At 45.6% G+C, this 12,966-nt stretch overlaps 1 protein-coding gene across 4 annotated transcripts in view; it reads left to right on the top strand.

Annotated features, from left to right (window-relative positions):
- The first annotated feature begins 800 nt into the window (after positions 1-800).
- Positions 801-12,966, top strand: part of FNBP1L (formin binding protein 1 like) — a 95,405-nt gene continuing 83,239 nt past the window's right edge. For all 4 annotated transcript variants that reach the window (XM_055138413.1, XM_055138414.1, XM_055138415.1 and 1 more), the window contains exon 1: positions 801-1,026. In XM_055138413.1, coding sequence (XP_054994388.1) covers positions 1,003-1,026 — 24 coding nt within the window. In that variant the 5' untranslated portion in view covers positions 801-1,002. The remainder of the gene's footprint in view (positions 1,027-12,966) is intronic.

The following is a 12,966-nucleotide window of genomic DNA, read 5'->3' on the forward strand; positions in this document are numbered from 1 at the left end:
GGATCGAGCAGAGCGAGCACGGGGCGCCGACTAGGTTCTTTGCTTAGACGCGGGCCGAGGCGGCTTCCCCGCGCCGCCCCGCACCAGGGGCTCCGGGCAGAGACGCCGCTTCCACTCAGCACACAGTCAGTGCTTCACCCCGGGTCCTGGCAACGCTCCCCCACCAAGGCTGGGTGCAGAGAGCTCTGCCTCTTTTTATGATTTCCCGATAGAACTTAGACCATATATTTTAGTAGGAACAAAACCGGGGAGAAAGAGACAGAGACAGAGACAGGAGAGAGACACAGAGAGAGAGAGACAGAAAGATAGAGAGGGGGAGGGGGGAGAGAGGGAGAGAGAGGTGAAATCGGGGGCACGTTCCTCCCCTAGGGACGTCCAAGTCCTCTTAGGTTTCAGTGATCATTCCCTAGATCACCTGAACACACTGCTATTTAGTAAAACCCGACCCTTCCCAGCCTAAGGATCCGGGAGAGGCCCCCTCCTTACGGGGGTTCCCCCCGGGTAGGAGAGGTGTGAGGTAGAAGGGGCGGGCGACTGGGTTCGCCTCATCTAAGGGGGCTTGAGGTAGAGAATGGCGGCAGGCGCCTTTCCCCTTTTCCGTCGAGGAGACGGAATCCCGAGGGGGCGGCTGTGTGTGTGGGGGGTCGTGTCCGAGCCCCGCGGGGTGAGCGCGGAGGGTCCCGGGGACCGGCGTGGGCCGCAGCCCGGCGCGCGCGGGTCCGCCCCGATCCCAGCGTGCACCGCGGCCCGCCCCCTCCCCGCCGCCGCCCCTCCTCCCCTCGGCCCTCGCCCCCTCCCTGCCGGCTCCGGGAGGCGGGGACGCGGCGGCGGCGGCTCCAGTCGCATCTCGGTCGCTCGCTGGGGAGCCCCGCGGTGGCGGCACCTTCGGAGGCGGAGAGGCAGAGGCGCGGAGCCGCGGGCGCGAGACCGCTCGCACCGACTGACGGCACAGCCGACGGGCAGCGCGGGGCACTGGACGGCCGGGGCGCCTCAGGTTCCGCCATGAGCTGGGGCACGGAGCTGTGGGTGAGTCGGGGCCGGGGGCTTGGGCGCGCCGACCCTCGAGGGGCGCGCGTTCGCCGGCGCGGGCGGCGGGCGGCGGGCGGGCGGGCGGGGGTCCCGCGCGCGTCTTTGTGTGGCGGCCTCCCCGCCTCCCCGCGTCGCGCGCGGCGCTGCGGGACCCGCGCTCCCGGGAGCGCCTCTCCGCGGCGGCGCCCCGGCGGCGGGGGGCCGGGGGCCGGGGGCGGCGGCGTGGACGGGCGGCCCGCCGGCCTCGCGCCCCTCCGCCTTCACTTTCCCGACGCCGGGCGCGGGGCCGGGCGGCGCGGCTCCCCCGCCTTTGTATCTCGGCGCCCGGAGGCGGGGGAGGGGGCCCCCCATTGTCCCGCAGGGGCGCTGTGGGCGGGCGGCCTGGCGGGGGGCCCCTCCGTGTCCGCCGTCCGGGCCGGGGCGGGGCGCGGGGGGGGGTTCCCGGGCCCCGGGCGGTGCGGGGAGCCGCGAGGCGCCGCCCTCGGCCCAGGTAGGGGGGAGCCGGGCGGCTTTGTTCGGAGCCGGCCTCTGGCCAGCCAGGCCCAGCCTCCACGCCCATCCCCTCGCCTCCCCGCCCGCCCGCGGCTCGAGCTGCGGGACTCCTCCGGGCCGCGCCGCCGCCTCGGGCTCGGGGCGTGGAGGGTGGCCTTCCCATCGAAACGCGTCCCCCGAGACGCCAGTTTTGCCGGCGGGAGCGTGGGGCTGCCCCCACGGCTTTCCTCTCGCCGCCCTTGTTCTTGACTTCCACTTCTCCCCCGCGCGCCTCGTTCCTCCAGCGCGCTGGAGGCTCCAGACAATGGCCAGGGGGCTGGTCCAGGTGCGGGCGCCGCGTCCTGGGTCCGAGACGCCGCGGGTGAGGCGGCCGCGGCCAGGCGGAGGTGTGGCGGAGCTGTGATTCCGCGGGTGCCGCCAGGGGACAGGGGGCGTGGGGGCGCTGTCCCGCCGGGCGCCAGCTACTCCTCTCCCAGCCCACCTGTGCGTATTTTCTGTGCCTTTTGTTAGAGAGCAGCTCGGGAAATCTCGGCGGAGAATAGGGCTGAAAAAGAACTTTCTTTTTTTTATTTTGGGGGTGGGGGTTGTTGTTCCGATACGTAAGTGCAGTGAGTAATGGAAAGCGTGTAGATCGGTTCATTGAAGGACAGAGGTTTTATTTATTTATTTTGCCTTGTTGCAGACTAGGGAATCCTAGAAACGAGTTTAGAGTCCATTTCTTTGAACACCTACCCACGTAGCCCGTCCAGCCATCTCCCGCAGTGTTCTGAATCGGTGCTTGCTCAGTCTCTCAACACATCACCCAGGAGAAAATAGCTCAGGCGCTTCTCCATTTCGTTCCTTAGATAACATCATTTTTTTTTTTTAATTAGGGTAGGACTATATAGAAAATGATGTACGTAAATTTTTTTACTTTGACTGAATTCTCAGACATTTTTTCGCTTTGACTTCATGCATTCTGTAACAGATTATAGTTTGCAGTGAAAGGAAATAGGTATGGTTTAAATTTTCACTTTAAAAGGGGATGAGGGGGTGATAGGTGGGAACCTGGAGACATTTGTGCTAGGAAATGTACACTGATGGAGGGATGGGTGTTGGAACACAGTAGAACTGAAATCTAATCATGAATAGCTTTGTAAGAGTCTATCTCAGTGATTCAATAAATTTTCACTTTATAATTAAAAAGATGTTTTTCTTTTTACATGCATAAATGACAAGTTTCAGAGGGACAGAGTAAACAGTGATAGGCTACATAGATTGTGGCAGAATTTCATTATATAGTTGTGCGGGTCTATGAATTAACTGGTCATAAATTTCAGCTGTGCTTTGAAGGCTTTCTGGTGTTGCAAATGAACAGTTAAAGTAGTATGTGTGGCAATACTGAGTCTCAGAGTTGATAGAACATAAGACAGACCTACATTGGAGACCAGGGTCCCACCCACAGAAGTTATTCTGATGTAAATGTCATGATTTTGGTCAGGCCCTCAATCATGTTGTTATGAAATACCTTAAAAGAATATTTTTTCTTTTTTTTGGCGGGGCCACATGCTCAGGACTTACTTGTGGTTCTATCATCAGAGTCCACATATTGTGCCAGGGGTTGAATCTAGGTTTGTCTGGTGGGAGGAAAGTGCCTTATTGCGTGTACTCTAGCTTTGGTTGCCTGGAAAGAACTCCCCCTCCCACCCCTTGAGAATAAAGAGTCAAGTGGGTCTGAATTTTGTGATTTTTCTTCCCCAAGTTCTTTTCAGTCTGTTTCCGTAGTCTCATGATGGAAATAACTTTTCTAATGAAAGACATTGGGAATTTTAAGAGCACTCTAGGTGATTCAGATAAGAGCTTTGAGAATCTCCGTGCTAAGAGAACTAAGTTCTAGGTTGAGGTTGAGATGACGGCTCCTTTTTTCTTTTTCTTTTTTTTAAGGCTGCAGCATAATTATAAGGTAGAAGTAACATCTTAGGTGCTGTTTGTGTTTATTTTTTGATTACAACATAAAGAATAGTTGAGTCAACAGCATTCAAGGGCCAGAGTGATAGTACCTGGTTTAAGGCATTATCTCTACACATGGAGGATCCTGGTTCCATCACATATGGTGTCCAAGTACTGCCAGGAGTGACCCCTGAGCATATCTGTATGTATATTTTTTGTCTTTTTGGGCCACACCCTGCAATGCTTAGGGGTCACTCCTGGCTCTGCACTCAAGAATTACTCCTGGAGGTACTTGGGGGACCATGTGGGATGCTGGTGATTAAACCCTGGGTTGGTCTCTTGCAGGGCAAATGTCCTACCTGCTGTACTATCGCTCTGGCCCCCATCCCTGTGCATAGAGCCAGGATTGATCCCTGAGTACTGTTGGGTGTATCTATTTCCATTCCCATAAAGAAACATTCAAATATGAATTGATGATTTCACAAAGCATAGATTTTTGTTATTTCTTTTTACAAATAAGGAAATCAGAAGTTGGAAAATCCCCAAGTTTAGTTAGTAACTTATATGGTTTTAGTTCGTTTTTTAAAAAAAGCTGCAGTTTTTTTTTTGTTTGTTTTTTTTTTTTGAGTTCCATCCAGCAGAGTTGAGTTGAGGACTTACCCCTGGCTCTGTGCACAAGGATCACTCCTGACAGGGTTTTGAGAACTATATGGGATGCCAGGAAATCACAAGCCCTGTCATCTGTACTATTGCTCTGATGCAGAAGTTGCACTTTTTTTTTTTTTTTTTTTTTGCTTTTTGGGTCACAGCTGGCGATGCACAGGGGTTACTCCTGGCTCTGCACTCAGGAATTACCCCCGGCCGTTCTCAGGGGACCATATGGGATGCTGGGATTTGAACCCAGGTCGGCCGCGCGCAAGGCAAACGCCCTACCCGCTGTGCTATCTCTCCAGCCCCGCACTTTTTCTTTTAAACATAACAAATTTATTGGAAAATAAAAGGAGGCAAAGAAAGAGCTAAGATAAGATCCCTACTCAAGAGAGAAGTGGGCTTCTCTAGATTGGAGGAAGCCGGTACACATTCCAGTGTTAAAGTTATCCAAGTATACATCTTCAAGAGGAGAGATGTGCGTGGCATGTGCTTGGGCACCATATACCTACCTGGCAGCAACACTTTCCCTCTGAAGTAACACATGAACTCTGGCAGCATGAGCCAAAAGTCACATTTATTTGAGGAGCTAGAGTTTAGCATCGCTGTATCACTGTCATCCCATTGCTCATCATTGCTCATGGATTGCTTGAGTGAGCGCCAGTAACATCTCCATTTGTCCATGTTGCATGCTAGTGTAGCCCAATGGCATCTGCTCGCTCCAGGAACATGAAGAGCACATTATTGTTACTGTTTTTGGCATATTGAATACTTCAAGGGTAGCTTGTCAGGTTCTGCCATGCAGGCGGGATATCCTTGATAGCTTGCCAGGCTCTCTGAGAGGTATGGAAAATGAATAGGGAGTGTCTTATAATGTGTCGAGTGGCCACAAAAGCGGCCACGCGGTCCAGGAATATGTATACTTATATGTGAAGGTTGGCCCTAGTGTGTGGAAAGCAGCCTGGAGTGTGGTGGTGGTTGGGTTGTGGAGGTCAGCTGCTGGGGCTGGGTCCCTCAGGGTGAGGAGGGCTCTCACCCACCCCCCTCTGGGGTGCCCTGAGTGAAAACAGCCTGGCCTGGAGTTCGGTGGCATGGTTATGGGGGCCTCATTTTATGCTCCCTTCTGGGAAAGGCAGCCAAGAGTTCTGGAGATTATCTGGCGCTGGCAGGAGGTGGCTTATGGGCGTGACCCCTGGGTTGCTGGAGACTGGGGGAAGCAGGTAGAGGATCTCTGCTCCCTGGTCCCCTTGAGCCCAGAGTCTAAGGTCACAAAGTTCTGCATTATCTGGGTTCTGTGGGACTTCACTCGTGTGAGGCTCGGCCCGAGCAGGTGGAAAGCGACCTGCAGCGTGTGGTGGTTGGGTTGTGGAGTTTGGCTGCCAGGCCTGGGTCCCTTGGGGCGGGGAGGGCTCTCACCCGTCCCCCTCTGGGGCACCCCAAGTGAAAACAGCCTGGCTCGGAGTCCGGTGGCATGGTTATGGCCTCATTTTATGCTCCCTTCCAGGAGAAGCAGCCATGGGTTTAGTAAGGGAAAGTAAATTGTTTATGGGTTCTCAGTGTGTATGCTATGAGAGATGTGAGCATATCACATGCATATGACTTATTTAAAAATTTACTACCCAAGGGAAATGAGGTGGCTAGTCTGGAAATTAGAAAGTAGATTCAAATAGCTAATTTAATTCATTGACTCTTATAAAATCTTTATATATAATTTTTAGTTTTCTAGTCTACATGTTTGTTCCTTATTTTTTAAGAGTATATAATTTAGGGCCTGGAGTGATAGCATAGTGGATAGGGCGTTTGCCTTACATGTGGCGTACCCGGGTTCGATTCCCAGCATCCCATATGGTCCCCTGAGCATGGCTAGGCGTAATTCCTGTGTGCATGAGCCAGGAGTAACCCCTGTGCATTGTTGAGTATGACCAAAAAACCAAAAAAAAAGTATATAATTTTAAAAGTTTTATTATTTTGAGCTAAGTGTGTTTGATAAATCTTGTGATATGTTGGGAGAAACAAATGTAGATTGGATGGTAGATTAGGTGGTTTCTTTATGTAACATCCTCACTCTTAATCTTTATGTAACATCCCACAAAACAATGTTTCTTTAACTTTAACATTCTAATTGAGTTCTTGATTATAGGGACTGGATTAAATCTTTTTGTTCTTATTGACTAAAACAATGCCTGAAGGTGACATTTTGCCCAATTGAATTAATAGTTCACTGCTTTACCCACAGTATTGATTACTGATTAGAAAGTAAATGCATCCTGGTGGAAGCCTTTTGATTCTTAGGGCTTTTGTAGTTGATTAAATGGTTTAGGTCGTTCAAATGTGAGTCAACCCTGTAGCTAAAAGTTGGGGTGGGGGGTCACAAAACAGTTGTTCCAAAATTAATTTATAATTTATTATCGGTAAATGGTTGGTTTGTATGCATGTGAACCAGGGATCTGATAAAAATTTCTTGTTCAGGAAAATAGTATAGTGGGTAAAGTGCTTGGCTTGCACACAGCCATTCTGTTTCATCCACTGAATATGAATCACTGAGCACTGTCAGGAGTGATCCCTGAGTGAAGAGCCAGGATTATGCCCTGAGCATCACCAGGTGTAGCTCCCCAAAAACAAAACAAGAAATTTTCTTCTATAAAAAAAAGCGATTGTCAGCAAAACAGTTTAAGAAGAAATGATTCATGGCTTGCCACCTGTGTTTGCTCAGCCTGGGTGAGTGCTGCCACCAACACCTTGGATTCATTACCTGGTTGAATTTGAATTAATTTTTGGTTATTATGTGTTCAGAAACCATTTACTGTTGCCAATTTTTTGCAGCTCCTGCATTGAGTTAGACCATTCCATCTATGTCACAATGTAAAGGTGAAAAAACTAGGGTTTAGATTACAGTTAAAGAAGGTTGAAACAGAATGAAACAAAAAATTTAAATCTTACTAATTTTTTTAACATCAGGAGCTGGAGAGATAGTACAGGGATTAAGACCCTTTCCTTACAGGTGGTAGACCGTATTTTTCTCCCTAGCACTGTTGTACAGTCCATCAGCACTGCCAGGAATAAACCCTGAGCTTCTTACAAACCCTCTCCATTACGTCCCACCCAATTGAGGAAAAAAAAGAACAGAAAAACTAATCTTTTAACTTTTCATTGCTTTAAAATATTTTACAGATTTGGACTAGGACTCATATGGCTCAGTGGCAAAGTATATGTCTTGCATGCATAATAAAGGCTTGGTTCTGTTCTATCCAGAACTTCAAAACAAGCAGAACAGTTAAAAACAAACTAACAAACTGCAGATTGGGGAGAACTGATCCAAAAGTAGCTCTTGTGATTTTACCTGCTAGATTGCTTGATGATGTAAGTGATTGCCAAAACAGCTTGGTAAAATTTTAGGCCACGCTTACATATCTAGACTAGCATGACTCAGGCTTGTGGGTCCCCAGGATATTCTAAGGGGACTGACTGCAGGTGAAAATCACATAAATGTGGGGCATGGTATGAGACCAGGGGACCAGTTGGTAAGACAGGTGGGGGGGGCACAGAAAAGAAACAAGATCAAAAGGGGACCATGGTAGAGAAATGCTAATCTGGACAAAAGGAATTTGGTCCCACTGTTGTCTATAGCAGATCATCTCTCTTAATATTGGCTTTAGTTTTATTTCAGGCAGGATGAGACTGAAAAAGGAAACTCATTATGAACTGTGTTGCTTTTGGGGGGATAGGGGTGTTAATTTTTGGGCCACAACCAGCAATGTTAAGGGGTTACTCCTGGCATTGCTATAGGGGACCATATAGGATGGCAGGGATCAAATCTGGGTGACTGTGTGCAAGGCAAATGCCCTACGTTCTGCCTCTCTCTCTGGCCTTCTAATGCTTTTTTCAGGGGCCTTGAAACTGTTAAAGGGACTTTTAAAAAATAAAATAGTTATTAACAGGGAAAGCTTAATTTCAGTGCTACTCTGAAGAAACTCAAGAATCATTTTGAGGTGTTAGTCCCTTCTGGACTCCCAAATTCTAGTACATTAATATCACTATATTTTCTGTTGTCAATTCCTGTCGGTCCCCTCCCTTCAGATTACACATTTCTTTCATTCATGTGTTTGTGTATGTGTTTAGTTTTTAGATTACAGACAGCAGTGCTGGGGGGCTCCTCTTGTCTTTGTGTTTGGGCAGGGGTGGGGAGGGGCGGTTCTCTACTGGAGGTGTTTAGGGTAACTTGGAGTACTGGGAATTACACTTGGGCCTCCTGCATGCAAAGCCTGTTGAGCTATCTTTCTGGCCTCAGACTACATATTCTGGACACAGGTCTTTGTTTTTTTTAATGTGACTACCACTTTATGGAAAATTGTCAAGCTATATATATTTATATTATTTACTTATTACTATCTATTTATAAATATCATTATCCTTTATTGGTGAAAATTGTTGTTTTCTACTATTATATATAAAGACATCTGTTTTTGCCATCATCAGTCCTGACTATAATGTGGAAAATTGCCTCTAACCAGTATATCCATTGCATTACTACTTTTTTTTTTTTTTAAGCTTTTTGGGTCACACCTGGCGATGCACAGGAGTCACTCCTGGCTCTGCACTCAGGAATTACTCCTGGCGGTGCTCAGGGGACCATATGGGATGCTGGGAATCGAACCCAGGTTGGCCGTGTGCAGGGCAAACGCCCTACCCACTGTGCCATCGCTCCAGCCCTGCATTACTATTTTAGACTACTCGTTTTCATTTCTCTTTTTCTTTTTCTCCCCCCCCCCCCGCCCCAGTCTGTCAAATAAAGATTTGGCTGGAAACGTTAAAAAAAAAAATTATCTATTTTTTTTCCCTGTACATCACACACTGTTTGCAGAAAGAATAATGGGAAAAGAAAATAGTAATAGTTTACAAATATGGAGCATTTTCTGTGTACACCTTCAAGTATCATACTTCATGACCTTCATTCTATAAACACTTATCTCAGTAGCACATAATTTTCTTGTTTTGGAGGATGAAATCTTACTTGCAGTATTAAAATTGAGTAGGAAATATTATAAAGGTTTTGTTTTTAGAAAAGAAAATCTGTTCCCTGTGTCAGTTTAGGCCATATATATTAGACATAGCTAAAAGATGTGGGCTTTGGAATAAATATGGTTTGCACATGGGTGTTCCTGAGAACTTCTTAGAGAGTAGAGGTTATTTATGTCTTGTTCATTGTCTGATTCATTGTTGTATCCTCAGCTGTTAGCACATAGCCTGGCATAGAGCCAGATACTACTAGGATCTTCAGTCAATGTTTGCTGGACTGACCCAAGATTAGGGTTGGGTTGAATTTGAGTGTAGAATGCTTGAAAGTATCAATGAAGATACTTTGGGACCCCCACATTGTAAGATTGGGACCAGGCTAAGAAGTCTAGTTGGCCTAATGCTTGATTCAGATTTATGAATGTGTGTGTGTACTTATGCATCAGCACATAATTAATTCAATTTTAGCATATTTAAAAATTCACAGAAGGAAATCTTAGCCATGTTAATAGAAGGAATTATCTCTTCATTTTGAATCCTTTGGTGGCAGGAGGAGGAATCCCTCTGGGTTTTAGAAGACGAAAGTTGCTTTAATTTGACGGCCTCACTGTGCTTGAAGAATGTTGGCTCATTGGTAATTTGTTTTTCCAAGTCAGTCACATATTTTTAATATGTTGCACCTATAATTTATAGGGTAGATAAGAAAATGAAGTATTCAACCATTTTACTTTCTAAAATTTTATTTTATTTTTAATTTTATTGGGTGGAATAAGGGCTATCCTGGTTCTTTGCTCAGGAGTGACCCCTGGTGATATTGCAAGCCACTCACTTTACCTCCTGAACTTTCTCAAACGTACTAGTGACTTGTTTTATAAGCTAGTTTATGCAGTTTCTCATGTAACAGTATTTTAGGACATTTTGAGATTTCTTTATAGACTATGTTAAAATATTTGAGATAGAATAATAGATGCTTTAAAATTGTAAATTGTGGACCAAAAAGATAACATAGGTATTAAGGTACTTGCCTTGTATGCCATAGATCCCATTTCAATCTCCTGTACCACATGGTCCCCCAGCACCTGTAATGCCCCCTCCAGGAGCAACCCCCAGAACAGACTTGGGAATAGCCTTAACACCATTGGGTGTGCCAAAACATCCAGGCCCTTGACTCTCCACCCCCACATTGCAAATTGTATATAAAAATATTTGAGGTTTAAAGAAATCATTTCAGTCATTGTAATTTCAATTTGTTTGTTTGTGGGCCATACCTGGCAGTTCTCAGGCTTCTGGTTCTGTGCTCAGGGATTATGTTTGGCAGCTCTGGACTGGGGGACTATATAGGATGCAGGGGATTGAAATCTGGTTGACTGCAAGACAAGTGCCACTTGCCATACCCTCTGTACTGTCTAATTCCTGTAAATTTTAGTAATTGTTATTAAAACCAGTGCTTTAAAAAAAACCTGCAGAACAAACAAAAAGCAAAAAAAAAACCCTGGTTTTCAGCATTTTTTTTCTACAGTAAATTTTGTTACTTTTAATGATTTATTTTTATCAAATTTTCATTTACTAGTTCTTTGAGACTACTACTACTAACATAAAGAAATACTGCTAGGCTTAGCAAGATATCTGACTTCTTTTTGTCATGTAGAATTCATTTGGAATTTGTAAGGCAATGCAATGAGGATGTATGAAGTCCTATGTATGCTCTCTGACATAGGAAAAAATATGTAAAAAATTTGTATGGAACCCAAGAGAAAATATCTAAAGTAAGAATAAAAGGTTTTGTAAAATGACTGTGAATCCGAATTAGTTATTAATATTCATAGACTTAGCAAAATTTTTTGTCTTTTATTGAAAAGTCTTCAGTCTTTAACAATATTTCATGAAGGATGTGATACTAGCATTAATATATTATTAATATTAAAAGCATAGGAATATAATGTCGAATTTTCTGGCACACCATTTAATTGTTTCTAGAGAGTAAAAGTTTTTATCCTGCTGTTTTTATCCTGCTGTATTCCTGTTACAGAAAAGGAATGGGTATATAATAAGCACCTAAATTTTTTTTTTTCTTTTTGGGTCACACCCGACCATGCTGAGGGGTCATTCCTGGCTCATGCACTCAGGAATTACTCCTGGCGGTGCTTGGGGGACCATATGGGATGCTGGGATTCGAACCCGGGTCGGCCGCGTGCAAGGCAAATGCCCTACCCCCTGTGCTATCACTTCAGCCCCAAGCACCTAAACTTTTTTTGTTTCAATTTGGGCCACACTAGAGATGCTCGGGGCTATTTCCAGCTTAGTTCTGGGAAACTATGTAGTACTCAGGATAAAACCTGGCCTCTGCATGCAAAGCATGATTTCCTGAGCCCTGTCATGAATGATTCCTGAGCACTGAGCTAGGACTAAGCCATGAATGATTCCTGAGCACCGAGCCAGGAGTAAGCCCTTTCTGTCCCCCCCCCCACCCCCGCAGAAGATTAGAACTTAAAGGGACTGGGGGAAATAACTCAAAGGGTGGAGTACATGCTTTGTATGCTTGAGGTTGCATCCCAACCCCTGTAGTTCAGGTACTTAACTAATAATCTGGTGCTTCCAGAAGTAGTCCCCAGAGCTCTCACGCTCTACTGGGAAGATCCTTCCTTCTGTCCCCATGAGTTCTAATATGCCTGTGTTTAAATGTAGGGTTTGAACTATTTAATTTCTAAGAGGGATTTTGCTTTTTACTTCACTCTGAGATTGTTCACACACCCTTGGGGGGTTAATAGTTTGTCTTCTTTTATATAATAAAATTGCATGTAAGTAGTTACTGGCCATAAACAGCACTATCTGGGTCAGCTTCTATGGATCTGTTTTTGGACTTTTCCTTGGAGTTGCAAGGTGGTACTTATAGTTTTGGTGTCTATATGGAAAAAAAAGGGGGAGAAAAGAGGAACAGCTGTGACATCACTATGCTTTAGCAAGAAGGCAAAAACTTCCCACAAATCCTTTAACAAATTTTCTCTTAGGTCTCACCATCCAAAACTGAGCACATTACCACTTGAACAAAGTTAGGGTTCTGTTAGGAAGAAGAGGAAAACCTATGATCTTTGTGGTCTTTGTCCTCAAAGAATTAATATGATGGCATTGTAGAAGCCTGGCATGTGTGCATTTTTATGTACAGATGTGAATGATTATGTGGGGTTTAAGAAAAGTCAGTATTCGTGATAGCAGATATTTTAGAGATGGGATCTAACATAGCCCACTATCATTTTACATGATCAGGTGGTGAAGAGCTTAAAATCTATAGACTACTGCTTGTTGTTAGCATACCTTCAAGCTCATATCACCTGCCAGAACATTAGAGTGTTTGAGCAAGTGCCTAGAAGTGATGGACAAAGAGACATTAAGTTGACCTGACAATGGAGAGAAGTTATGGCAGTTGAGGTAAGAATCCTGCAACAGAGTTCCTTAAGTTTCTTTTGTGAGTAGAAAGTGTTCCTAAGTGTTGGAAACAATAAAAATGTCTCATTACCCAGTCCTTTCTTCGCCTAGATTTAATAGTGCCAGTTATAAAGTTGTCTCCATAAAGAGGCCATCAAACTGAAGTTTCTGGTACTTGCTCTTTTTCTACTTCTTCATTTAAGTGGATACATCAGAATATTTATTTATAAACAGTGAGTCAATGTTGTGTACATATCATTGTTGAAGTACATAATTTATTTAGATTTTCATAGTTTTTATTAACAATAACAAGTCTCACAATGGAGACGTTACTGGTGCCTACTTGAGCAAATTGTTGAACAACGGGATGACAGTGCTACAGTGCTAGTGTCTTTTTATGTTTTGGGGACAGAAGTGCTAAGGACTTTCTTC

This window comes from Sorex araneus, chromosome 5 (genome assembly GCF_027595985.1).
Source record: "Sorex araneus isolate mSorAra2 chromosome 5, mSorAra2.pri, whole genome shotgun sequence".
Classification (NCBI taxonomy): domain Eukaryota; kingdom Metazoa; phylum Chordata; class Mammalia; order Eulipotyphla; family Soricidae; genus Sorex; species Sorex araneus.